The sequence below is a fragment of the Poeciliopsis prolifica genome, unplaced genomic scaffold (assembly GCF_027474105.1).
Source record: "Poeciliopsis prolifica strain line A6 unplaced genomic scaffold, Auburn_PproV2 SCAFFOLD015, whole genome shotgun sequence".
Taxonomy (NCBI): domain Eukaryota; kingdom Metazoa; phylum Chordata; class Actinopteri; order Cyprinodontiformes; family Poeciliidae; genus Poeciliopsis; species Poeciliopsis prolifica.
In genome coordinates this window covers 9015886-9042555 of record NW_026562390.1, presented here as the reverse complement: position 1 = coordinate 9042555, position 26670 = coordinate 9015886, and the positions used below count along the sequence as shown (strand labels likewise).

Genomic DNA, 26670 nt, shown 5'->3' with positions numbered 1-26670 from the left:
GATACTTGCACTATGACATTAATTGTAAATTTTGAGCGTCTTGGGGAGCTCTACAAGTGTACCAAATTTCATGTGTCTACGATAAAGTAAGTGAATAGCAGAGGGTAAAAAAGGGTGTTTTTCCAATTTCTAGGTGGCGCCGTAGAGACATTTCTGTTGCAATTTTTGCTACGACTTTAAAATACGTAAATTTTAAACAGGCTTAAGGCCTCCGCCAAGTTTGGTGAGTTTTTGAATATGATAAAGCCCAAAAAGCCAATTCATTTGGGTGGAAGAATAATAATAATAAGGGAAAACAATAGGCCTTCGCAGCGCTTAGCTGCTCGGGCCTAACTAAATCTGCTGCAGAATGTCATGCGTTCCAGGCAGAAGTATAAAAACCTCAACATGAACCAAGGGGGGAGATTTTAATCTCCAACATTTGCAAACCAACTAGAATCTCGAAAACTTTCGGTGCGTCCTTCGAAAGCAGAAAACTTAAGGCCCCGTTCTGTCCTGCCATCTATTCTGCATGAAAGCAGCTAAATAAACAAAAATAAATCACATTTCCCCAAAGCTTCAGCTTGAAAGGTGGAGGTAACACATCAGTGCATGATCTCTGTGAATGCAGGACTTGAAGAGAATCAGATCATTTAGTTTAGAACTACAACATCAACCTGCTAACTATTAACATTCAAAGTGGAACAGGTTCAATAACTAATGGTGTTGATTGCTGTGTCTCAAGGTTAGAGCGGCTGTTCATAGCCGAGTTGTTGTTCAGACAGATGATCCTCCACATTTAGATGAAACCAAAACACCAAACATCGTACAGGCTTCCTTCAGCGGCACCGGTGGATTTTTGTTTTACATTCACGCACACCTTATGTCCTCAAAGTTTAATTATGGCCTGGTCACAGCAGGTCATTTTAAAATTAACAACAGGATTTAAGATTCGCATATGAATGTTTTCGGTCGTTTCGGACGAGGAGCTGAAACAAGCCAACAAACAGCCTGTAAATCTTCCTCGGCAAAAAGAATGAATCTGTATGACAAAGAAATGTCAAATATCACATGACGAGTGATGCAATATTTATGGATTTTAACGAAATGCATCAGATCCGATCTAACAATTACGCTGAATTATATTTGTTCCATAAAATATATAGCCATTTTTAGAAAGATCAAATTAAAAAGGAGTATAATTTATTTTCTTAATTTCAGGAATCTACAAATTTGCTTCTCTTTCTTTCTTTCTTTTTTTTTACCTTGAATAACTGGAGCTACTTATTCAAAGCTACAATCCACAAAATATTATATTAGTGAACAAATTGTAGTAAAATAGCCATCCACTAATGTGAGGAGCAAAGGTAATGACATTAAAACAAAGAATGTTTTTGCTGTAGTGTTTCCTAATTAAATGTGCAAACTTGTAGAAAGCTCACTAAACTTTCACCATTCTATTAAAGAACTTAATTAGGTTATAACTAATATACATAACTTTCTCATTGCTTAGATTCATTTGGAGTCAGAAAGAGACAACAGAACAATCAAGTGGAACAAAACAAATCCAGTTAAGGATCAGAAAGTCGCTGGGCCTGCCGCAGACCCCATGAAGGCCAATCAGGTTTAAGAAAAGTAACGTTAAAGCAAGATGAAACGTTAGTAAGCGTCACTTCGGTGTGGAACAGAACAGGAGAGCTTTGCTACCGAAAAACTCAAGGAATGCATTTAAAAAAATAAAAACAAAGAAGGGATTCTCTTCATTTCTATCTGACTCTGCTAAAGCTGGCATCTGAATATCTTTTCTAGTGAACTTTTAGAAGCACTGACACGTCGGTCAGTTCTTTATGATTTTGCTGCAGGCCTGTTGACAGCCTGAGCAGATATTCCCATTTCTCATTTAAACCTGTGGATGTTGTTTGCTTTAAATCTGCAGGACAGGAAGGAACAACAAGGAGTCTCACGGTTAGTCGTCGGGATTTGCAACATATATTTGACGGAGTGCACGATTAGCTCCTTTTGTTGTTGTTTTTTTTTCCACTTTGTAAAAAGGAGCCGACATGAGAGCGGGTTTGCGTCTCCCCGCCAGGACGGTACAGACATCTGCAGCCGATCCAGAGGCACGTTTAGTGTGGCGGCAGCCCGGGAGGTTTGCTGGTGAACAGAGCGACTTACACATGCGGTGCGAATCGCCGCTTGCGCGTGAGAGGGACGAAACGTGAGGAGAGAAGAGCGAGAGAGCGTGGAAATCAAAGGCACAGCTGAGTACAAAAAAAAAAGGCAAAATCAAACTTAAGACTCCTTTGTTTCACTAACCCAGTAGAGAGCATGAGGCTTGTGGTGGCCTGGGCACCGATGCTGCTCAGTCAGCTGCTCAGCCCGCCGACACAGTGATGGAGGTCTCTCTCTCAGGTAGGGCGGCACGCAGCGCGGGTATTAGTGGAAAAGGCAGCAGATTCGTTCTCTGAGCTGTCTCAGTGGGCCGCCGCCGCTCCTCTGTTTCAGTAGCGATGCTCTCAGTACCGGTACATGTCGTAGGTACTGACCCAGGAGGAGGGGAAAGCCCAGGTGGGAAACTTCCGGAGGATTTCCTCCAGCTGAGCAGTCCGTTGGTCTTCGCCGAAGAAATAGTGCGTCGATATGGCAACGGAGATCATCCCCTCGGTGCCGGCTGGATCTGGTTCTGTTGGAGGCTGACAGGAAATAAAATTATGAGCCTCATGTATGGAGGGAGGAACCAAACCCAAACCTACAGTTCCATCATTACGCTGAGCTGCTTACTCTTTATTCTCTTTCTGAACTTAAAGGTGAGTTATTATGCTGCCTTGAACAGGCTAAGATAACTATCTGCATCACACCTTTTTGCACAAAATCCCTCTTTAATGATGAGATTTCAGTCTGCTACTTTCTTCCTGTTTTGACCTCCTTACAGGATGAGCTGTTTTGGGCTTTCTGTCACTTTAAATTCAAATAAGCTGCAGCTGGCCATGACCCCCCGACTCAACGTTTATATTTGCATGTAAAAATGGCTGCAAACAATCTCTGACAAGCAGATGTAGAGCCTCCTGCTCAACCAACAAGACTGCAGAAAACGGTTGGCTTCTCAATTGTAAGTCGTCAGCAAAGCACTTGTTTTTTTTCCAGCAGCCATTGTACAAAGCATACAGCAGTATAACCAGCCGACCAAATGCCGTGGTGCTTCACTTTGCTAGGTTGCTGAGTACCGGGCTGGGCTTTGCTTGGGTTGCTATGTGAGGGGCCTTCAGATTTGTGATGTCACATTAATAAGGTTTTTAAAACGTCTCCTTTTCCAGACCAAAAAAATTGCCCCAAAATTGCTGGATGCTTTCTGAAAGCACTCAGTCTGTTTTTAGAAACCAAAAAAATGCAAAATGCAAGTTTTGCAAAACAAGTCCCCTTTAAAGACTTTCATGTGACAACAAATCTATCCATTTACACACATTTCTCAGCTTGAGCTAATCCCCCACAGACTTTGCCAACTGAGGCCTTCAGAACATGCTTGTCAGAAATCCAGAAATGTCCAGAACTAAAACAGAAAGATCGTCCTCTGACAGAAAGTAGAGCATCCGACTGTCAAACATATAACACATTACAAGTATTTAACAAATTACTGAGATCGTGTTACTGATCTGAAAGGGGAGATCTTTAGGTCTTCTGACTCAGACGTGGGTGAGAAAATTGATATAGCTCATATCTTTTTACCACAGTGTCAAGTTGCTTCTGATATTTCCTTTCAACATCAGGCAACATCAAGCTTAATAGAGCATTACCGCCACCAACTGGTAAGAAAGTGTGAACCAAATGTTGCCAAAAAAACTTCCCATCAAGACATATGCAGCTGATATTTGAAGACACGCCTTCAGGGCTTTCTAATGATGCGCTAAAACAAAATGGAGGAATGATTGGTCATAGGTGGCACCTGTATTTCAAACCAAAAGGTCCATGTCGTGGCATCGAGGCCGTGGGAATAAAAGACAAAGTATTCTCCATTCAGGTCAAACTGAGGCGTCCCGTCACCGAGAGACCAGGTGGACAGACTGGCTCCTCTGTGAGGCATCAGATACAGAGACATGTGGCTGGGCCCTGAGCAAGACAGGAAGGGATAAAAGGACACACTCTCACCTAACATGCTCACAAATTTCCAAAAAAATTGCTAAATATCTTGTTAACACCTTCTCTAGTTCAGCTCTTCACTCAAATGTGCGTTTTACCTTTGACACTGAAAGTCATCTTGACAGTTCCCCAGCTCGTCTCCTCCTTGGACATAAGGCTGAAATCCACCGGAGAACCAGGAGACACTTCCGGGGCGGGAAGGTACCAGTTCTTCCTGCAAACACACCAAAGCTCTCTGTGGAGTCGAGCCGAGGACGCGAAAACAAGCGGTGTGCGGTCAAGTCTGTCGCTCTGACCTGCCGAGGAACTTCACAGGCAGGAACCAGGGGTAACCGCAGAAGGGCCGGTCCTCTCGGCAGCGGGTCCGGATGCTGTCGTTGATCTCGGGGATCTGAGGCGTGATGTGCTGAATTGCGGTGAAGTCGAAGCTGTTGATCCAGATGCCAGAGTCTCTGCTCTCCACCTGGCCCTGCAAGTTGTGGAAGGTCCGAGTCGTGTGCTGCAGAGAGACGGAGTGGGTGGAGAGTTTTTTATCATGCAAATAAAATTGGTCCTGTCAGGGTTTTTTTTTAATATATATTATCTGTAAACAAATTTTCTTTGTAATTTTAGAACCTGCAGGAATATCCTCTTTGGTCGGGGGCTGTTTGGATTCCCGGAGTAAGGAAAGAAGAGGCCGGCTGACACCAACAGGAACGTAACAACGAACACCGAGCCCAGAGCTGCCAGGATCCACTTAGTGCTCCTCACCAAATAGACAAAATGCAGCTGCAAAATAAAAACATGTGCATTGAAGTAAAACCAACATTCAATCTTCTAAAAATTATTTTAAAAAAGTGAGGGCTTATTTAAAGCAAATTAAGTAGAAATTTAAGATTTTCTGTTTGGAAAATGAAACAAATTCTTCAGATAAACATTCTGGATTTCTGACTGAATACTTACAAAGTAAGAGGAGAGGAAAACGATTGCCAAAGTGACCAAAGAGGCCATCACCACCTCAGGGGGGATCTCTGTGCCGCTGCGGCCCATGATGGGGGTGAAAATCTCAAACACCACCCAGATGAGGAACATGAAGTGGACAAAGGGAAGCGCCAGGCCCAAAAGATACAGACCGCTGTACTTCAGTGATGCTCCTGCAGGAAGAAAAGCTGTTTGTGAGGAAGTTCAGCTTTAGACTGATTTTTTTCCTTCTCAGTTGCTTCTGTAGACCTTAATAAAAAAAACACAACATCTCAGTTTAAGTTTTTTTTTTTTTTCCAAGACAAGTACTGGAACCACCTATATGAACATCACCCCTCTGCAGTCAACATCTTTCATAAATGCAACATAAACTTGACTAGAGCGTTGACAAAATGTTTAGAAAAAACATTGCAAGATTGAAAAAAAAAATCTAGGATATGTATTGTTTTTGTGGCATTATATGCTAATCATTGACAGTAAGTCAAATAGGATTGTAGTCTAATTTTTTCTGGACCTTTATTTACACACAAATAAACAAAATAATGGCCACTGGAATGCTGCAATGCAGAAGGTTGTGCAGAAGGCGGTGAGGGAGCTGAGAAGGTCATTTAAGAGCTTTCAATCAAAGCAAAGAACACACCAAAAAATATCTGGCGTGACAAAGAAAAACATGGCTCTATCCCTCCCCTACATGTTGCTGTGCACCACTGGTTAAGCAGTTGAAAGATGGCTGCTACACTTTTCAATTACAAGTAAATTTGTCAAGTAAATTTGTCTAAACTAACTGAGTGATACCTACCACTCTTCTTAAGGTGACACTGTTTTAAAACTACAGCTGACAAGCTGAGTTTGTTACATCGTTGACTGCAGGCCATAATTCTGCCAGAGTACGAGTAATTTTGTGCTTAACGATGGCCGAAATGAGTTGCAAATGTTTACCTCTGTGTTTAAATTCCTTCGTCAGCAGAAGCCTGGTGACCAGGGGGAAGGCCACCATCAGCATCGGAACGTAGGCTGAACACAAACCCCGCTGGGTGAGCCACACCAGGCTACAGCACCAGAGCAGCAAGCTCACGTCAAAATACAGATCGCCCAGCTCCACCAGACGGACCCCCTGGGTGAGACACACACACACACACACACACACACACACACACACACGATGCTCAGCTCTGATGTACCAATTCACGCCTGAGAGGTTGGAAAACTATGCAGGCAATTTTGGTTCTGAATGTTTTCTTCATTGCCACTTAGAAAACTGAGTTGTTGGGTTTTTTTAATTAGAGTTACTGGCTGCAGAAACTCATCGCTCAGTCTTCCTCAACTTCGCCAAGAAGATTTACAAGAGAAACCAGAATATTCATCATAATCATCATCACTGCTAATATTGCTATTACTTTATTATTATCATTATTAGTAGCAATAGTAGCATTGTTTTATTATAATCAAAAATGTAAAACTAAGAGTGTTCATGTATTTATTTATTGTTTTTCCTAATTATATAATGCTTTTTTATTTATTTATTTTATTTCTGATTTATAAACCATATCAAGACTCCACTGCACATTTGGTTTTGTTTCTGACTGTTAACCTAATTTTAATGCCTTTAAAAAAAGAAAGTTATCTGAAAACTCACTCCGTAGTAAAGGTTTTTGGCCAGTGTGTGGATGAGAATCATTTTCCCGGTGGCTGCAGCTCCGTACAGGCAGATGGCAGCATAAAAGTGAGTGTACCAAAACATGGAGCGTCCCAGCAGAGTGATCAGAAGAGCAACAATGAGCACCGACAGCAGAGTGACGAACCAGCCCAGCACCGCCACGCCCGTGGCACAGGCCAGGTCCCGAACATAACGCCCACCTTCAAGAGATTCAGATCGACGTCATCAGAAGAGAAACACAAACTTGTCCAGGGAATGACAAGAAATGACGAGACCTGCCTCGATTGCCGGGCAGAGACGCCTTCTTGGCTAGATACAGGAAGGTGGCTGCGGCGACCATGTAGTTGATGATGGTGCCAACGCGAGCTGGATACGCAATGGCAATCATCCCCAGCAGGTCGAAAAACACCATGTTCCCGTGCCGATACTCTGAGGAGTCTGCCAGCTTCTCTGACATTACCAGGTGCTTCAAAACAGCCAAGATGTTGTCACCTAGAAGCAGGACGAGTGTACAAAAGTCGTCAGCTCACAATCAAAACAGGTAGTGGAGAAATCCATGTATGCTATTTTTGGAAAGAGGCAAATTAGTTTTTGGTAGAAGGCTGAACAGAAAATCTACTTTATATCATAGATGTGAAGCCGTGTTCACTGTATTTGGTCCAGTTCAAATAACAAACACAAAAGGAAATCAGTGAAACCCATTAAAGAGGTTTTCATGTTTCTCGTTAATCATTCCTGTGTTGCTTTGATCCCAAGACCTTAATGATTAACCAAGTTCCCCTCGATTATTTCCACAATGTCATTCCAGTAGAAATGAAACCATAAACTCTGAGTCTTCTGTTCAAATTGCTGCAGCTCCTCGAAAGTTAAACTTTTTATCAAATTAAAGGTTGCTTTGTAATTAATAACTATGCATAAAGTTATGAAGGATGAATACATTAAAACTTTTAATGTAAATCAAACCAACTTGGCCACCTACAAACAACGCTGTTGCAATCCTGCAACTTTCCTGAATATTCTCCGTAAAACACAGCTTCATGTCCACATACTTCATCTCACATACAGGTTTTAAAATCCCTCAGATTTACCTAAAAAATAAACGGAGAAAACGAGTCGCCGCAGGAGGGTGAAAACGCATGTGGCGTTGATTATATTGCGCAACGACAGCACATCAGCTGATGTATGAGACAACAGAAAGTCACACAGTTTAGCACAGACTTGTGATTACATCATGAAGAAGTGTATGTGTGCGTGTGTGTTTGATACTTGTTATGGTTTCTGTTATCCTGCACTGCCTCGCAGTCGACATGCTCGACCCGCAACCACGCATCTGAAACAAAGCGGCATTGTTCTTCCGCCTGGTTGACTCGCTGTGCCCAACACAGCGAGTCAACTACAACATTTTCTTGTTCCTTTAGCTCTCTCTCTCTCTGTGTGTATCTGCAGCCACAGCTTCTCTTTCTCAGTTTAACTAACCGAGATTACAAAAATAACTATGCCTTCGAGAATGTTCATTTTAATCACTTAAACGTGCCTCCACAGATATGCATTAGAAGAAACACGGATCCATTTTAACTACAACTACAGAATATGAAAGCACTTCCAGCTTTGCACTTTTGAACTTTGCCTGCCTCTTTGTTGTTTCAAAAAAACCACAAGCTAGCGGTGCATCATCCTAACCCTTCTTGCTCCTTCACGCACTAAAAATACACGCCTGCTCTCTCTGAAATCTCACTTTCCTCTCTCCAATAATTTATGTCTTTCAAGTTGAGCTGTTGTGTGGAGGAAGAGAAAGAAGATGCCCAGTGGTTGCTGAGAGAGATAGGATGGATGCCAAACTTCCTCGGTCTTTAGTGTTGACTGGCTGCATTTTCTGCTAAGTAAAAGCCGAACAAGTCAGCAACACAGAAGCACAAAGTAAATGAGGTTTGTATCTTTTAGGTTCTCAGAGAAAGACATCAGAAGTTAGGGGCAGCACAAACGAGCTGAGTGATTCGTCATTATAGCTAAAATGAGTTGGCTTTAAACCCACCGAATCTACTAGCCTGAGAACGTATTATTGGTTATATTTTTGGATGGGTAGAGGTGAAATCAGATCCCTACCGGCTCTCTGGATGGAGTCTGTCAGTATTCTGTTGGCCGTGTCGTATTTGGTGTGATAGATAAAACCGTTTTCAATGAACGCAAGATCGATGCCTGTAAGAAAAAGGAAAAGAAAACTCCAAATCCAACTGGTGCGTTTGAAAATGTACGAGCTTTCATTGACTTCACAGATCATCCAGCTCTGCACTGTGGCTGGTCTTACCTGGGATGTTTCCGAAGTCCCTATAAATACGGAAGTCTGTGTCGGAGGGAATGACTCCGCTCTGAAAGACCTCCTGTCCGACCACCGAGGCGAAGGGGTGTTTGGCCGCGTGAACGTAAGCCTGGACGAGCCACGGGTTCTCCGGCCCTACCGGTGATAACAATCCAAGAAACCCAAGATCGTCTGTTTTTACTGCGTCAATTATAGGGGACCCACTTTGCTAATCTAATATGGCAAAAACTAAATTTAAATTTAGTTAAAATTGACCATTTATTTTAAAAACATGTATATTACCTATTAAGCATTACACCAAAATCTTTGTTGTTCCCTTTTCCCTTTTCTCCTCCTCATTTTAGACCTTGAATAACTAAGCATGTGGCAGACTTACTGCAAATGAGTAATGGCGCAAGGGAAGAGTATTCACATTCCTGAACTTTTTCATATACTGTCAAAATGTAACCACAAACTGCAATATATAGTAATTATTTGTCTTTGTAAAAAATGAAATATGAATGACAAGGAAATTTATATATTTTTGAACATTTGTGCTAAATTGAATCCATTAACATCAATTGCTTTCAGAGTCACCTAATTAATGAATGAGGTTCACCTGTGTGTAACTTCACCCATTACTCTGCTGAAGAAAAGTCAAACGGCATAATCCTGCCACTGCCGTGATGCATTCAGGGTGATGTTCAGTTCCAAACTTTCCTACAACTTTCGTTCTGGTCAACCTGCTGCGTTCCTCGTTCTTCATGATGCTGTTTGTTCATTTATGTTCTCCAGCAAACTTCTGAGGTTCACAGAACAGATCGATTTACACTGAGATTAGATTACACACAGGTTTACTCTTCGCAGACTAGGTGACTCCTGAAGGCGACTGATTCCACTGGATTCCATTTAAAGGTGTCAGGGGAAAGTGGGATTTTTTTTAAAACACTATAAACGTATGTGCTGCCTCATATTTTTAAAATAAAACCTTTATAAAATACATTGAGGTTTGTAGCTCTAAAGGGACAAAATATTGAAAAGTTCAGAGGAAAGAAAACATTTTGAAATGTTAGAATGACGGCTGTATTTGTGTAATTAATTAGAATTACACCTTTCTACAGATAAGATGCTGCAGAAATATGCAAAGAAAAGCAGGAGTTTCTAAACTTCAAAAATTGAAAAAAAACTGCACCATGGACTTTACAAGCTTTTGCACCTTCTGTGGTAAAAAAAAAACAAAAGAGCAGCACAAATACATGCATGTATATTTCAAACACTTCATAAACTGGAAGAAAATCACCAGTTTCTTAAGTATGAATCTTTCCAAACCTGTCTGGAAAACGACTTCCTTGCCGCCAACGCCTGCAGCCTCCAAGTTAATGAAAGCACGAACTTGTTTGGCCCAGGGATGCTGGGTAATAAAACCATGGCTGGCCTGAGGTAGAATAATTTACAAGAGGGAGAGATAGAGATAACTGAGACAAGGAAAACGAAATGCGGCCAAATAGCTTAGAGTTGGTGCCAAGTTTTGCCACTCATTAATCATTTCACCTGCAGGACATTTTCCTCGGCTCCATTGAAGAGGAAGACAACGCCGTGGTGGAGAGGAGTGGACTGGTTGGCCAGATCGTGGAGGACTTCCAGCATCACAGCACAGCTCACCGCATCGTCACTGGCACCTGAAACGAAACGAACTTCAGGAACAAACAACGAGGCAAACGTTTATACAAGAAAACAAACGCAGGAAGCTCTTCGCAAAAAACAAAGGGATGCAACTGTATATCATGCAAATAACTTGTTTGACAGGAGACAACAAAGATGGGAGGCGATAACTGAGACGAGCGGGACAAAGACAAGTCCAGAACAAGTTCAGCTAAAACATACGGTGTGTGTCGCCATCAGGAAACAAAGGGATCAGAGTCAAGGAAAAGGGAAGCAGCATGTGGCAAGAGCATGTGATTCAGACAGATTAGACCGACTAACGGTAAGGAACAAAAGTTAAGAAATAAAAGGAGAAAAAAAAAGTGAAGCAAAGATCAGAGGCATCATGTGCTCCAGCTTTCTGGAGTGAATCTATGTGTTAGGAAGTGGGGGCAGGGTGAAGCTGGTTAACAGAATGTCTGCCCTGCTTTCTGCTCCTGCCACCAATTTATTGCTCTTCATTCCAGAGAAGCTCTGCGCTCTACTACACAGATGCATAAAACAGTGTAGTAGACGGTTCACGTGCATGCACTGGCTCTTTGTTCATCTTTATTATTACTAGAAATCCCAGGGTATCAGATTTTGTGGACTGTGTGTTCCTGATGTATATTTATTTTTCTGTCCCACACCTATTGGATATATTTTTTTTTTCCCCACCAGCAAAGTTGTGTTGATTTAAGAAACTATTGTTTCTTCAACTTGCTCAGAGGGTGTGGAGGGAAAAATACTGCAGACTTCCTGCCTGGTAACACCTCGGTTTTCTCCACACTCAGAAAAAAGAGTAAGGTTTTCTGATTAGGTGAACCTCCATATATCTATTGTCTTTACCTGCTTATCCTGGGAGTGTCAAGGAGGTTATCTTCCAATTCTGTCTCCAGCAGAAGTGGAAGATGATTACTCTAAATTTGGGGGGTCCGTATTTGGTATGTGCCCATTGGAGGATTTTTTTTTTCATCCCATGCATTGAATCTCCATTACTATAAATAATCTGTCCTAGTAGTATTTGGCCTTTTTCAGTAAAAAGCTAATAGATCCATACCAAAAGTGCTTTGGCATAAGGCATGTGCAGCTGTAGCTCAGTGCTAACATATAAACACAAGAGTTAGTTTGGAGGCTTTTATTGTAGCACAGCAAGTCAGTAACCTAGAAGTCTTTTTATTTAAGAGTCAACAAGCAATTTTTTGCTGCAAACTATTTTGAAGTAATACATAGGCCTGACATAATAACAAATTTTGCTGGATGATAAATTGCCCTACAAATGATTAAATATAATGTTTTGGGATCATTTTCAAATAACATTCTGATGATGCAAGTACACCCTCTCAAAGATTGATAAAGAAAATTAGAAAAATGTTTGATACCAGGACTGGGAGACATTTCAGATATCCAAAATATTTCAGATATCCAAAATAAACAACAAATAAAATGGATACTGAAGTCTCTGCACACAAAACTGCCCTTCAAAAAAGGGGCCAGTTGAAACTAAGGCACCAGACTGAAGCCCCTTGTCATCCAGTTTTTGGCAGAAAGAGGGAGAGAGAAAGAAAAACAATCAACCATTCAAACAGAAAGTATCTCAAGCTTGTTTTAAGTTATTATGCAGAGTCAGAGAGACAAATAGAGATTTGGATATTTGCGGTTTATTGATGTTTTTATCAGTATAGATATTTAAATAAAAATGGAAAAAATAAAATGTTAATAATTTCAGAAGTTTTTGTTCTACTACTCATTCCCAATCCTGGTCCTCACATCCCTATTTAAGATGATGGCATAAGAAAACTCCTGAAATCCCCTCCTTACTCTTTAGGTATGTCTCGTTAATCAACGGACATTTTTAATCACACATGAGCTAAAGTTTTTTACACCCCGACATTTCTCAATAGATCAGGTTCAAAAGGGATCAGCAGCGACTGCACCTGTCATGTGTTTAACGGAAAGTAAAAGATCTGTATTTTTTGACGCATGTCTGACCGTGCCAATGTTTCCCATCAGTTTCGGAAAGAAAACAAACCAACTAATGAGTTTGTACCTGGGCTGTTGGCCACGGTATCAAAGTGACAGTTGGCGAGCATGAGGTGCTGGGCTCCACGTTTGGGCTCAAGCTTCACTGCGATGTTGGTGACTCGGTCGTAGAAACTTGTGAAGCCTCCTAGAAAGTCGATGGAGAAGGAGCCGGTGGGGCGCTGGACGTCCACGGTGACCCGGTGAGGCCCCGCTGCCGTCCTCGCCCGGATGTCCTCTATCTGCTCCAACAGGTAGCCCACCGTCAGGACCTCGTTCTCCTGGCTGCCGACCGGCCGAGGGCCGACGCCGGTGATCTGCTCCAAGTGTCGCCTGAAATAAAAGAGGAACAAGAGAAGAAAAGAGAGAGTCAGGCAGGAAAGATCAAACTGCTGCGCCGCTTGCTGAAATAGTGGCAGACGCACCCTGCGTGTTTGTGACATAAACAACCAGAAGCAAACCTTTTAATCCAAGCTGTGTCTGACTCAACTTTGTGCATCACGACAGAAAAAACATCCTAGAAACTGTGGCAGGATCTCCTCACTCGCTATGAACTCAACAGTTAACTTACAGTATTTGTGTTCATCTCTATGGTAAACTATAAAACAGAGGCTCCCATTGTAAAAACAATTGGCTTTGAAATTAAGGTTATAAAACGATTACCTGAGCTACATTCCGATTTTCTTCAATCTGATTATGGAAAGGCTTATTTTAATGTAAACAAGGCAAAAAGTAATGCTAAAATGTTCATACATACAAGTAAATGGAAAAATGTCTGTTTCTACTTACATTTTTGCCTAAACAAATAATACAAGCAAGTTCCTTGCTGCACCTACAAATAAACCTTCCTCATCAAACCGTGGGAAGTGAAATGCCATATTTCATCGCTTTCTACAAACAAAGCGCCAGACGTTGATTTTGAAGTTGCTGCTTTCACCCTATGTGCTTTGCAGCATTTTAACAGTCCGAATGATATAAACAGGGACTTCCAGATTGCAGACAAAGAAGCTCATAGCTCTAAATCACTTCACATGCAGCACTAATTTATGCAGCGAACAGCTAAATGATGGCAAATCCTTCTGCCCAGCACTTTTTAAAAGCTCAACCCCAGCCCTGCTGACCTCAGATTTTGTGCCATAATCCCTGCAGGCCCTCCATCCCTTCTACATGGGGACTTAAAAAACTGCACAGAGAGACACTCTGATCCTTTAATCTGAAAAATGTCGCAGCTGCTTTTAATAAGCGAGATGTTTAACATGGTTTTAAGCAGCCTGCCTGTTTTGTTGAACTGAAACAAAAGCCAACAGCTAAACATTCAGATAGGACCTACAGTGCTTTACACAACCCTTTAGCTGAAGCGATTAATCGCAATTAATCAATTACTGAAATGATCGCTTTATTGTTGACTGATAATGACTCAAAGTAGGCCATTTACACACACGAAAAAAAAACATTAGCAGTAATTAAGCCAAAACTGCACAAAATATATGTACACTTTGCATTTAACATAAAAACATCTTAGCCTGCAAATACGTTTCAGTCAAAACTCCTCAAGTGGAATAGTTTTAGCTTCACCCTAAAGTCGCTAAAGGTCACAAAAGTAATCCTACGCTGCTGTATTTACGGCAATAAAATGTTGATATTCTTACTTAAAACAGGAATTTATTTTTATTTTTTGCATCATTTAATATCTTTCAAATGTTGTATAAAAAGTCTTAGGTGGTTAAATGAAAAATTTGTAGAATGTTTTTGATCCGATTTATCGATTAATCATCAGAAGAATATAACACACAGTGATTGCTAGTCACTAGAACCACTAACATCAGCAAAACTTGTTAGGGTTTGCTGTACTATTACTACTAACAGAATAGTACTTCATTATGGAGCAGAATAAAAAGGACACAGAGCTACATTTGTATTCAGGTCTCCCTCAGAAGAAACAAAATTTGTTGCAGTAGCAAATCTTTCAGCGTGCGTCTCTTCCAAGGTTGCATATCTACAAAATAGCAGTCAGATTATGTGGAGAGCATCTGTGAATATAATTTTCAGGCCTTACAGCAGATTATATTTTTTAAAAAAAAAGGATTTCAGTCTGGACTTTAAATGGATCCTTCTGCCACACAAATCTGTTTTAATCCGAGTTCTTCATTCGTAGCTCTGGCTGTGTCTGTCCTGCTTCGAGCCACTGCAGTCGCAATTTTCTTGAAGTCAGTGTTCTTTGAGGAATGCCCTGTTCTCAGCTCCATCTGCCTTCTGTCAAGTTTGACAAGATTTCCTGTACCTGCCGCAGTAATTCATCCACACAGCATGATGCCACCACCGTCATGCTGGCGACGGGGGGAGTGGGTTCAGTGATACTTTTCTTCCCTGCGTAACCTTTGTGCACATTCTCTGCGACTCCTACGAGGCTTGTGGCAACATTCAAACAGGATTTTCTGCCGTTCTCGTCATTCAATTGCTTTTCTCCATAAACCTAGATTTTTCCGAAAAATAAATGTCTTGCCAAAATATTCCCTCATTTAAAGCGGTGAAACTGAGCAGCTCCTCCAAAGTTACTGAGAGCCTCTTCGCAGTTGTGACAAACTCTTCCAATTTCTGATTAAAAGGGATTTTCAAACTGTTCAAAGCTTTTTTGGGGGGCATACATTCCAACATTTTTACCCCCTGAGCTGTCATTTGTGTCACAATTTATTCAGGGGTGTTACAGTAAAGTGGGAGGCGTAGAATGCATGAAACACTCTCCAGATTTGGTTTGTAATAATAGCAATAATAGCAAAAAAGTATTGTAATTCTTCCATGCATCATTTTTCTTATTTCAAAGTTATGCACTACTCTTTGTCGGCTTATTGCCTATGTCATGAAACCAATAAAATAAAATACAACAAACATGTTAGATTTGCAGGTGTATTGCAAAATAAAATGATTTGGACACCTTTGCGAGGCTTTATGTGTGCTCATATTTAGGTTATACTGTTTACTGTCAATTAAATAAGCTGTGAAGAATATGACTTTTGCAGTTGCTAAATATTTGATGATTTTTAGCTACTTGCTGAAATACTCCCTGCTTATATGAGCAATCTTTGGGTAAGTCTGACAGATGAAATTAAAGGGTTGTTTCATCATTTTTCTCCCCCGTCTGAAGCCCTTTCACCCAGTGAACACCTGTCCTCTCCTCTGCAGCGACCAGGTAAAGGTGGGCCCGGAAGAGACTTTCTGAGGTGGGTCTTTTAACTCGGAACACGAGTTAAAAATATATATATATATTGAAACATGAATATGACCAAACTCACCTCGCTCTCTCCGCGTTAAACTCTCCGCTCGGCTTCCCGATGACAAGCTGCTGCAGCGACAGATGAACGAGTCCCCACAGCAGCAAAACAAACCCAGAGAGCAGCGCAGCCGCCAGTCCTTCCCGCAGTAACAGCAGCCTCACTTCGGGCTTCCTCTTCGGGTCGCCGCCGTAGCCGTTGTCCTCGCGGTTCCGGCCGCAGGCTCCGTCTCCGTCCTCCGCGCCGCTGCGCCCAGTCCCGGAGGGTTTTATTCTCCGGACGGCCGTGTCGCTTTCCATTTTTTCCCCCTCCCAACCAGCCGTTCATCTGCAGCCACACCGAAGCGATTTCGCCTGGACGACCGACGGATCGCAGTGTGGGACAAATCGAACGGAGGGGGAGGGCGGCGCGTGAATCAAAAGGAGGCAAATAGTACACAACTCCTAGTGTATGAGGGAGATAAAGAAAGATTTTGACATCTAAAATGTTTGGCATACAATGACTTAAAACTCTGACACTTTATCCCTGACCTTTCTGGCTTGTTCCTTGATCGTCTTGTTAAAAGTTTTCTGTCTTAAGTTTGTTGTTTTCTAACAAACCTGTGAGGCCTTCGCAGGAAAGCTGTGCTCATTATGAGATCCATTTATGTGCAAACGGGCTCTGTTTGCACATGAGCAGAATTGTAAAAGTGATTTGGTTGAAATGCACAACAACTAAAGGTCACAATGTAAACAAGACTAACGTCCATAGGAATGCATGTCACATTTTCAGAATTTTATTTGCAAAAATAAATAAAAAGTATTCTTATATGTCACATTTAGTTCTACGCAATGATTCTACGCAATTACGTTTTCAGGAATGCCCTGTTCTCAGCTCCATGAGCCTTCAAAATTAAGGGCAAAGTAAATGGTCTTACTGACCAACTTCATCCAAAATTAAATTACAGTCAGACTGTGACGTGTGCACAATGAATCAACTTCAACAAAAAAAAAAGAAAAAAGAAAGAAAGAATCAACTTTTATTATTAAATAAAACGTTCTTGTCACTTTCTGATTATTTTTCTTTTTTTAACGCCCTGTGGTTAGCAACTGCTAGCAAAGCTAACCTCGTAAACATAATTTGTTGTAAATACGACAACAATTCACAGTAACGGTATCTTTGATATTGGGTGTTTTCTTTACGATTTCTTTAGTACTTTTGGAAACAGTTCGGGGCAAAACTGTAATCTCATGGGAATTTAGTCACGTAACGTAGCTTTATGTCCCGACCTTTGAGTTAGCATGCTAGTAGCAGCTAGCGGATCAGTGTCTTTTTTTTTTCTTTAAGATATAAATTCAGAGTTGTGTCTACGTACTCTACTTCCTCTTTCAAAATAAAAGTTTCTGGTTAAATAATTACAGACGTATTTTTCACATCGTTAAACGAATGAATGAATGAATGAATGAATGAATGAATGAATGAATGAATGAATGAATGAATGAATGAATGAATGAATGAAACAAGTGAAAAGGACAAACACATCCATCAAAAAGCACATTATGCAAAGCTAAGTTTTTTTCTTTGTCATTTAAATGGCACTTTTAGTCGTGTAGTAAACAAAATTAAATCACACATCCTGCTTTAAGGCCATACTAAAGTAGTATGATAACTTTTCAGTCAGTAGGCAATTGACCACCAAGTATAAAATATCTAACTCATAATATTAGCTTCATCAAAGGTAGTGAGACAATTATCATTGAATTTTTTGAACAGCATGTAACTACTTATTTCACAAAGTCTGAATGTTGTTACCAAGACCACCGACACAGATTATCTAAAATACTTTGACATGTGAATAGTAAATTAAATTTAAGGAACTGATGTCACCAGTTCTTTGAAGAAAAAAAAAGTATATAGTTGGACTATAATTGTTTCAAAATCAATATAAGTAAACAGTCCGTGAAATTACATGCAGAAATTGTACACATTTAAAATGAAAATATTATTTTTCTGATGTTGTAAATGTTATTTTGCTGTAAATTCGACTGTTTTAATGTTTTGTCTTTTCATCTTCTTAATCTTTTGTTAATGTACTTTACTGCTGATAAACCTAAATTTCCCCATTGAGGGACAGTAAATGACGTTTCTATGCTGTTCTACAAATGATGTCCACTTGACATCGTTTGTGAAGTAAAAAACACATTTGTTTTTTTTATTTCACAAATGTTAAAAACATTTGTGAAGTAAATATTTTTCACATTTATTTCACAATGTAAAAAAAAAAGAATTACATTGTGAAGGAAACATACTTAAATGTAATGTGAAGTACATTACATTGAAATGATCCTGATCTTTTTAATCAAAGAGAAAACTAAAACAGACAACTTGTTAAAAATAAAAACTTTAGCATAATATTCTGTTTGAATTTCCTTCTTTCGTGTTTCCAACAATTTGATTATAAAACAAAAGGATAACTACTTCAGACATTTTGACAATATTTTGAAGGTAAACGGAAGCAGTGTTGTGTCGTTATATCTACCTTGACGGGGTCCTCTCGGCTTACTTAAAACCTCTGCCAGTCGCCCTGGTCGATCATTTCCCTGCCTAGCATAGCAGAGAGCAGTCAGCCAGTCGTGTCTCTATCCGAGGCCGGATGGTAAAATCCAACCTCCAGCGGATCCTAAACAGTCATTGCTTTGCTCGCGAGAAAGAAGGAAAACAGCTGCCCTTTACTACCATGGCGAATTTAAGTAGCGGTATTTGTGACATGATTGGGAAGTAAGTAAACATGAAAACGTTGCTCGCGTAGCTAAGTGCTAACAGCCCAGTGGGGGAGGGGTGGCTAGGCAGCAGAGCTAGCGAGAACAGAAAAAAACGGAAGTAACGGCATTTAACCGTATGGTACCTAAAAATACATGTATTATTAGTCATTATCATCCCTCTTAGTTGTTTCGGTTTTGAGACTGTTAAAATGAATCTTTTTGTTACTATACGGTGCTTTTTTTTTTTTTGCCCCTCGACATTCAACTTGAACGGTCTTAATGGTGACAACGGACACCTAACGGTGTTGCGTCACGATAGCGATCTGCGCTAGCAAGCTAACTGGCGAGCCACAGTTCGTCAACCCCGTTAAGTGACGCATGTCTTTCGGTCTCTTTTCTCTACTCAAAGAACGGCAGTGGTATTACGAAGCGAATTTAAACTGAAACTACACACCAACAATGTCTTGTGTTTCACAACTCCAACTGACGTAGTTAGCGGTCAGTAACTTCAGTGGCGTCGTGCATTTCATTAAGCGTCCTTAATGGCCTATTTGTCTGACAGGTCTGACTGAACAATTAAAGTAAGTTAGCTTATTTCTAAAAAGAGCTGTTGGTTCCTGAAAGTAAAATAGCGTTGTTGTTTTTTTCCGACTTACGGTTTGGTCAGTTATTACACAACTGGTTGATTTTTTTTTTTTTTTTTTTTTTTTCCCAGTAACGTGATTAGTCACAGCGGAACGGTTGCCAGAACATGTTAAGCTTCATAATATATATAAATAAAGTCTCCTAATTTATTATGTAGATTTACACTTGTGTTTACAGTACCACAATGTCAAAGGGGGGTGGGAGAGGTTGGGTTGTCAAATGGTCATTTTAGTTTTAAACAATGCAGGAGCAAATCGTTCCTGTTTTATATTGTAAGAATCAGCCTTGAGTGTTTGACTTATTCTCCTCCTTCTCTCTACGACAGCTTGTCCCTGCACTGTAGTAGTACCCGCGGCCCAGGGCCTCTGTGGTGCTCCTGATGCCCCTCTCCCACCCCTGAAGATCCCAGGTGGGCGAGGGAATGGCACACGGGATCACGCTCCTTCAGCTCGGCCGCTCTACTCCGTAAGTCCACAAACAGAATCTAAATTTGCGAGAATAGCGGATGTGCTCATATCTTTGAACACATTTTGGAACTAGTGGCCCGTCATTACTTGCAGGTTGTTTTAAAGTTTATAAAATGTACATATAGTTTATCCTTGGACTCTGTTTCTGCATTAATTTCATGTTTCTCAAAAAAACCTTATTTCATTTCAGGATCGAAAATTGACAGTAACAGAAGAGCCTGCGGGGAATGGGCGCCCGAGGATTCTCCACTTCCAAAGCCGTCCCACAGCCACAAAGACGACGCAGTGGGACGCTGTCCTGAGCAGCAGTGCACTCTATGTGGAGATACCTCTGGACCCGCTTCCAGAAGGCAGCAAAGAGAGGTGGGAACGAAGCTGGAGCCTGGAAGCTGGTCTTTAATGATGGGTGTTTATCGTTACCATAAAAGAAGTCTTGTAGTGTTAAGAATTTAATTCATTTTTCCAGTAATACCAAAAGATGTCTGACAATCTCAAAAACTGACAGTATCATTGTGATGGTTACATTTATGATTCTCTCGTTTGCTTTCAAAAGCACAATTAAAAGTCAGTGTTTGATTTTAACTTCTCACAAAATGATGTGATAAAAATTTTGCATTTGTTAGGCTGAAAAAACCTCATTTGATTTTCTTTTCCTCCTAGTTTTGCGGCTCTCCTGGAGTATGCTGAAGAACATCTGAAAGTTGTTAGTGTGTTTATCTGCTTTTACAAGAACAGAGATGATCGTGGTGAGTCTCGTTTGAGCAATTCACTTCTTTGAGTTCACATTATTCGTTTTGAATCGATGGAGGTCGCCGCCATTAGTTCTGAATGTTAACGTACCGTCCCGGTCTTGTTTCTGCAGCTAAACTGGTGCGTACCTTCAGTTTCCTGGGCTTTGAGATTGTGAAACCGGGCCATGCCCTCGTCCCTCCTCGACCCGACGTTTTCTTCATGGCCTATACTTTCGACAGGGACTCCTCAGATGATGAGTAGTCCTCCAGACATCTTCTCCACCCACTGATACGTTTTCATGCTCCCATTATCTTACAGTTCCAGCTTTATTTACATGCGTAGCTGTTTTGTGTTGAATCCTGAGCTGTAGCTTTCTGTATAAAAGTACTCACTTTTTGTGATCAAGGGAATGTGTTCGCTGTGTATTTTTGGTTTCCAGCATCGACGTATGTAAGTTATAATCTGTTCATAAAGTTTTGTCCTCTTAAAATTCTTTGAAGTTTTATAGCTTGTCAACTCATTTTATTTCATGACAGATTTTAAGGTGGATTTATTATTATTTTTTTCATTTCTTGAATGTACAACAACATAAAAGGTCATCAGGTTTACACTCGGGTACTCCAGTTTTTTTGTTAGGATTGGCTAAATTGTTTATTTAAATTTTTCTAAATATTTTCTCTCCAGTCTGAATAAACTCACCGGTGGGACCAGCTTTCTTTTGTCACAGTAATACCCTTTGTATTAATCAGCCCCAATAACTGGTACTTTCTAGCTGGATAGTTAAACACTTTATTCTAGATGTGGAAGCCAATGCATGTGTATGAAAGTAATTCAATATAGAATTGATTTAATGACTGATGGTACATGGTGAAACAGAAGTAAATAATCCAAATAGCTTTTGGCTCCTTCTCCCTTCCCCCTTTCTGCCACATGTATCTGACAATATTGTAGAGTTTTGTTTTGAAGGTTGGAGATGAAATGCTGTGGTGTTACTGGAACAGTTTCTCTTCTGGCATTAGCATTCCTTTAACTCTTTTCATGACATTGAGTATCTCCTGCATAGTGGTACCTGTTGTGCTTCTGTGATAATAAAACAATGAAAGCATTTCTCTTGTGCATTTTGTCGTTGTTTGCTATACAGCTACTTTAACCAATTTAATAATGTAAATCAAACAAGGTTGTGCTATAATTGGTATTCAAATAGTAAGCTTGATATGCTTTGTTTCACCACCAGGGGGCTGCAGAAGATTAAGAAAAACAGCACAGATTTTCAGATGAGCATATTTACATCATTACTTTGTGGTTCTTTGACTGGTCTGACCCATTATAAAACTTCTATTCTCTGTACAGGTGGATTATTGCAAATTTTCACCAAAAATTCTGAATCACTTTTACTGTAAATTTTAGTGCAACATATAACTTAATTACTTGAACTCATCTAATTTTTTTTTAATCCTCAAAGCACAAATCTGTATCATCTCCATATTTCATTCACATGCAATATAAATGATTTAGGCTCCCAAACATTGGCCCCTCTGGGACTCCATAAGTAATGGCTTCTTGCTTAAATTTTGCAATTATACCAAGATTTATTTATTTTTTGACAAATTCTTCCTCCAGTTGGTCCACCTGGTGATTCCTATAAATCTATGTTTTGTTTAGGTTTCAATTGAACTCATATTTTTACTATTTAGTGATCCTCCAGAGCGCGAGTATACTTACATTTTAAAAAATCTGTAAAAAGAAAAACAAAGACATTTTCTGGAATCCAAATATTTAATTGGTACATATCAAGTATTATGACATGTATAAAATTTCAGATCACAATATGAAGCAATGGAACTTTTCAGATTGGCATGTGCTGCAGATACTTGAGGCTGCCAACAAAACTGATTAAAACGGAAAATAAGCAACTGCAAAAAAAAAAAAAAAGTAGAAAATCAGAGTATGGACAGAGATAACAGTAAGCATTCTAGAAAACCTAAATGTGATTGCTCAAACTTTTTTTAGTAGAGTGCAATAAAAAAAAAAAAAAAACACAGCACTGAAGCCAAGCGTCCACAAGACGTCTAGAAGTTAGTACTATAAGTTCACGGAGAGCAGAAAAGGGGCAAAGGTCACAGCAGAGAGAAAGGAGGGCTATTAACTAGCCAGTCAATGCAGGGAAAAAATAATCTCAAGATAATGCACATCACATTTAGCTTTAAAGACTGCAGTAGCATTTGTACTTGCATGTTACTCATAAAAAAATGTTTAAAGAAAATCCTGAATGACTGAAAAGAAACGAGGACATCACCATAAACAGCCTGCTGATGGACAACCGCTCGCTGACTTGCATATGAACAGAAGTGTGTGCGTGAAAGGCTTAATGAACAAAAATGTCGTAAATTCAGCCTCACAAAGACTTATGCGCTGGCTATTAAACATGGGCTACATTTTCCCCAAACATAAAAAAAAAAAAAAACCCGGATCTGGTATATTATCTGAACTGCGGCGCTGCAGGTGACCTCTGTCCACGTTACGGATCGGTGCAGAAACTCTGCCTTTGCTCTCCATCACGTTTGATTTGGTTCCCATTAAAACCTGCCAACCTGGGACATTTTAAAGTACCATACAAGCAGGCACTTATCTCAGTTACAACAGAATAACCGATTGCGTTCAAACTTTCTAATGTATATAAAAAAAAAGACAGCTAGTAATATTTGATGACTCGATGCAGTGGGCGAAGATGACGACGACAGACTTTAAACACGTAAGAGTTACACGCTTTGGGTTATAAAACTTTGAAAAATGTCTAAGTCAATGTGACTCAAAAGGATAAAAAAATGAACAAAAGAAAAATCATTTTCTTTAAGATCTTTGCAATGTACTGTAGGTGTATCCTATTAAAATGAGTTAAGATGTAATTATTAGTTTTTAAAAGCATGTTAGTTAAGCTTAATTTCGGACAGTGAGCTTTGGCTACACCTAATTTTTAAAAATGTGAAAATCTTATTTCATGGACATGATGCAAAATTATTATTTTGGGCAACACATTTTTCTAGAAACTGTGCACATAAAACAAATTTAAAAAAATTGTTTTCTAGTTATAAAACATTATTAGTCTGAAGCAGTACAAAAAATGATGTGCCTCCTATTGAGTTTATCGACCAGTTAAGTATTTTAAAATAGTTTTGTATTTGTAATTCTTGAGTTATATATATACTAATCCTTTTTTCTATTGCATTGCCAGCAAAAATGTATGACATAATGAAATAATCAGCAGCGGAGAGCTTCCTGTTTCAGGTATTTTTCGAGACAGAACTCATCCAGTTTTGCGATGAATTCTGTTGGGCTGTAGTCACTAAAATCAGTATATTATGTAATATTTAAGGCCACAGAACTGCATTTCTGATTGGCTCATTTTAGATTATCTAAAAGGTCAATGACCACTTCTGTGCTGTGATGGAGCCGCTCTTCTCTTTGGTCCGACACACCCTGTCTGCTGTTCACACTCTGTCTAAAACCATATATGCTGGATATATATCCTAGAGTTTAAAGTTGATATAATTACATGTGAAAAAAAAACAAGCCAGGGTGACCAGACATTTCTGCAGCTGCACAAAGCATGTAGCGTAATTGGTCAGGCTACTTGCTGGGGTAGCTAGCCTGCAGTCAGCTGCATAACAGATGTAAATATTTTTTAAAAACTAATTGTTTCTTTCTTGTAAGATAGGATGTTTTTAAGCTTTCTTTCAGCCAGCTGTTAGGCAGAGTGAGCGGTGCTACAAAATAATAGACAACTGACCAAATGATTTTAAAAGACGCAGGATTTTCTTGCTGGAATGTGACAAACGTATCCACATATGGCTGCGCGGCTGCTTATGAAGCCTCTTTTCAGAAGCCAAAAGCTCTCCAGTAGACATTTCTTGCAACACGTCGAAGAACGGCAGAGAAACATTTGCTGTGAACATTCTGATCAAAATAGCAATGAAAACGGTCTGACTTGAAAGTGGTTACCAGGTAACGTCAAGGACAAACAGGCTGGCCTCTGAAGATGCCACTGTGAACAAAAAAAACACACACAAAAAACCAAGCATCCGAGAGTTGGTGTGCTAAATGAAAAGAAACACCAAAAGGTATTCTTCTGATGGCCAAGAAATGCCTGCTCCTTTTTGTTTAGAGTGGAATCTTTACCACGAATCCCCTTTACTTTTAGTAGAAACAGCTCTTTAGTTACGTTCTCTTCTCCCATGACCTTGGTGAAGCTTCATTTATTCCTGTTAGCTCAATAGAAAGAAATTAGACGATTCCAAGTGACACAAGCACCAAACATGATGCAGGAAAATGCACCAGACTAGCCTAGAAACAAGCCTACAGCACGAGCCACTAATATAGTGCTTCGTTTTTATAAAATAGTGTGTAAAACTCCTTGCTTTGAGAACCTCTCGCTCAGACTTGCACCGTCTCTAGCACCACAAACCGCCACCTGGCAAGGGAGAGTCCTTTCAATGGCCTCTGCGCGTTTGTGTAAAACTGCATACATGGTACGTAAAATGCAAGCAGGTTGGCAGAAATTTAAACGTTTGCTTTCAAGCATGAATTTGCACCCAGACAATGTACTGCTTATTAACAGAGCCAGCGGGCAACATTGAAGAAGAAAAAAAAAAAAAAGAAACACACGGCAACGGAGAAAAGACCTTGAGATGGTAGGTGGGCCTGTGGGTGCAGGGGCTTTTTGTGCGTTTGTTTTTGTGCCCACGTCTTGTGGCTGGAGTAGCGAGGCGAGGCAATGTCCTCTGTCTGAATCTTTCAGGCTGGTTTTGCAAATGGAGACGATCCAAGTTCAGCAGATGAGGTCGGTCTCTAACTGAGGTGGTTTGTGTGTAAATGATTGTATACATAAGATGGCTGTAAATGCAAAACACAATTGCCCGTGGGTTAGTACATTATGTGAGTGCGACGCGTTTCAAAGTGGAGCTTCTAAGTACATGACAGTATACGAGGGTGCGCAGAAATGATGCTTATGTGCATGTATTCTATCCATACGTGTAAATCGGATCTCATCGGCCCTTGCTGTAGCCGGGAAAGAACTGGTCGAGCAGAATCTGCAGCTTCTTGTTTTGGTTCATGACATAGTCTTTGCCCAGGTCGTGGCGGCAGGCGGGGCAGGTGTACACTGCTGCCCGAAACGACCGCTGCAGACAAGTCTGAGGACAAAAGACGCCAGGGTGAGAATGGGGAACTGGACTTTTGCAGAAGTTACGTACGAATAACGTCTATCAAAGGTGCCCGGGACGTGTACCTTGCAGACGTTGTGTGAGCAGACGGTGGTGATGGGCTGGAAGGCCAGCTCCTGGCAGCACACGCACATGAAGATCTGCTCCAGCTTTCGCAGAAAATTCTTTTGTGGAAATAAAATGTGTCCAGGTTTACATTTCAGATATTGTTAGAGCATCAGATACAAATCTTAGGAAGAAAGAATTGCCGAATAAAATAAAGGAAACACTTTCAAATAGCTTGAGAGACGAACTGGAGGTTTTCCTAAACCTTTGAGGTTCCGACCCAAAAATATAACAAAGACTTTCCTACTCCCTTACTTTCTCTGGCTGATGAAGAGCTTCCTATTTATCTACGAAGCACGTCAAGTAAGATTTATTTTTTTTATTTTTTTTGTTGCAACAATGGTTTTTGGCAATAAAACTTTTATAGCGGGCCTGTTTATTTTCCCTTAAATGGTGCCACATTTGCAAAGACAATGCATTTGTGTGCGGAAGAGGAGAGTTGGGTATGTGGGCTGCACTCATGAGGCATTTGCTAAACCCTCTTTGCCTATTCTGCTTCTTGATGTCATTCGTTTGGCTGGATGATTTAAGTCTGAAGAGTAAATCATCATTAAATAACACTTAAGCATTGGCAATTTAGCAAGTTACTGGTTTACAAACTGAGGCCACAGTTGTGAAAGAAATGTACACAACCACAACCGCCGGGTGCATCCTCCTCCTAGCTTGGTCAAACATTGCTGTGGGACGGCTCCTCTCTGTGCGGTTGAGCACGCTGCCCCACATCACCATACTGCCTCCACCAAAAAGCTTTTGGCATTGACAGA

At 40.4% G+C, this 26670-nt stretch overlaps 3 protein-coding genes across 5 annotated transcripts in view; 1 reads left to right on the top strand and 2 right to left on the bottom strand.

The window, feature by feature from the left end:
* Nucleotides 1-303: 303 nt before the first annotated feature.
* Nucleotides 304-18604, bottom strand: LOC129366305 (endoplasmic reticulum metallopeptidase 1). 3 transcript variants are annotated; one of them, XM_055040061.1, is made up of 17 exons: nucleotides 18516-18602; nucleotides 16528-16657; nucleotides 16019-16440; nucleotides 12757-13061; nucleotides 10578-10705; nucleotides 10356-10461; nucleotides 9036-9182; nucleotides 8834-8926; nucleotides 7010-7222; nucleotides 6710-6930; nucleotides 6013-6187; nucleotides 5056-5246; nucleotides 4729-4881; nucleotides 4410-4612; nucleotides 4212-4327; nucleotides 3920-4083; nucleotides 304-2672 (listed from the first exon to the last, which is right to left on the bottom strand). In XM_055040061.1, the coding sequence occupies exons 3-17, from the start codon at nucleotides 16294-16296 to the stop codon at nucleotides 2496-2498; spliced, it is 2670 nt and encodes an 889-aa protein (XP_054896036.1). In that variant the 5' UTR covers nucleotides 16297-16440; nucleotides 16528-16657; nucleotides 18516-18602; the 3' UTR covers nucleotides 304-2495. The 3 variants fall into 3 exon arrangements, with proteins under 3 accessions (XP_054896036.1, XP_054896037.1, XP_054896039.1); XM_055040062.1 differs by lacking the exon at nucleotides 16528-16657 and having other exon boundaries at nucleotides 18516-18604; XM_055040064.1 differs by lacking the exon at nucleotides 18516-18602 and having other exon boundaries at nucleotides 16528-16749.
* Nucleotides 18551-21689, top strand: oaz1b (ornithine decarboxylase antizyme 1b). The gene is given in 6 exon segments (XM_055040065.1): nucleotides 18551-18754; nucleotides 19709-19760; nucleotides 19762-19848; nucleotides 20041-20213; nucleotides 20511-20596; nucleotides 20713-21689. Coding segments are annotated over 6 exon segments (654 nt in total). The 5' UTR covers nucleotides 18551-18629; the 3' UTR covers nucleotides 20844-21689.
* Nucleotides 21690-22261: 572 nt separating this feature from the next.
* LOC129366304 (E3 ubiquitin-protein ligase UHRF2-like) overlaps nucleotides 22262-26670 on the bottom strand; it is a 33670-nt gene continuing 29261 nt past the window's right edge. The window contains exons 15-16 of the mRNA XM_055040060.1: nucleotides 25867-25965; nucleotides 22262-25771 (exon numbers count right to left, since the gene is read on the bottom strand). Coding sequence (XP_054896035.1) covers nucleotides 25625-25771; nucleotides 25867-25965 — 246 coding nt within the window. The 3' untranslated portion in view covers nucleotides 22262-25624. The remainder of the gene's footprint in view (nucleotides 25772-25866; nucleotides 25966-26670) is intronic.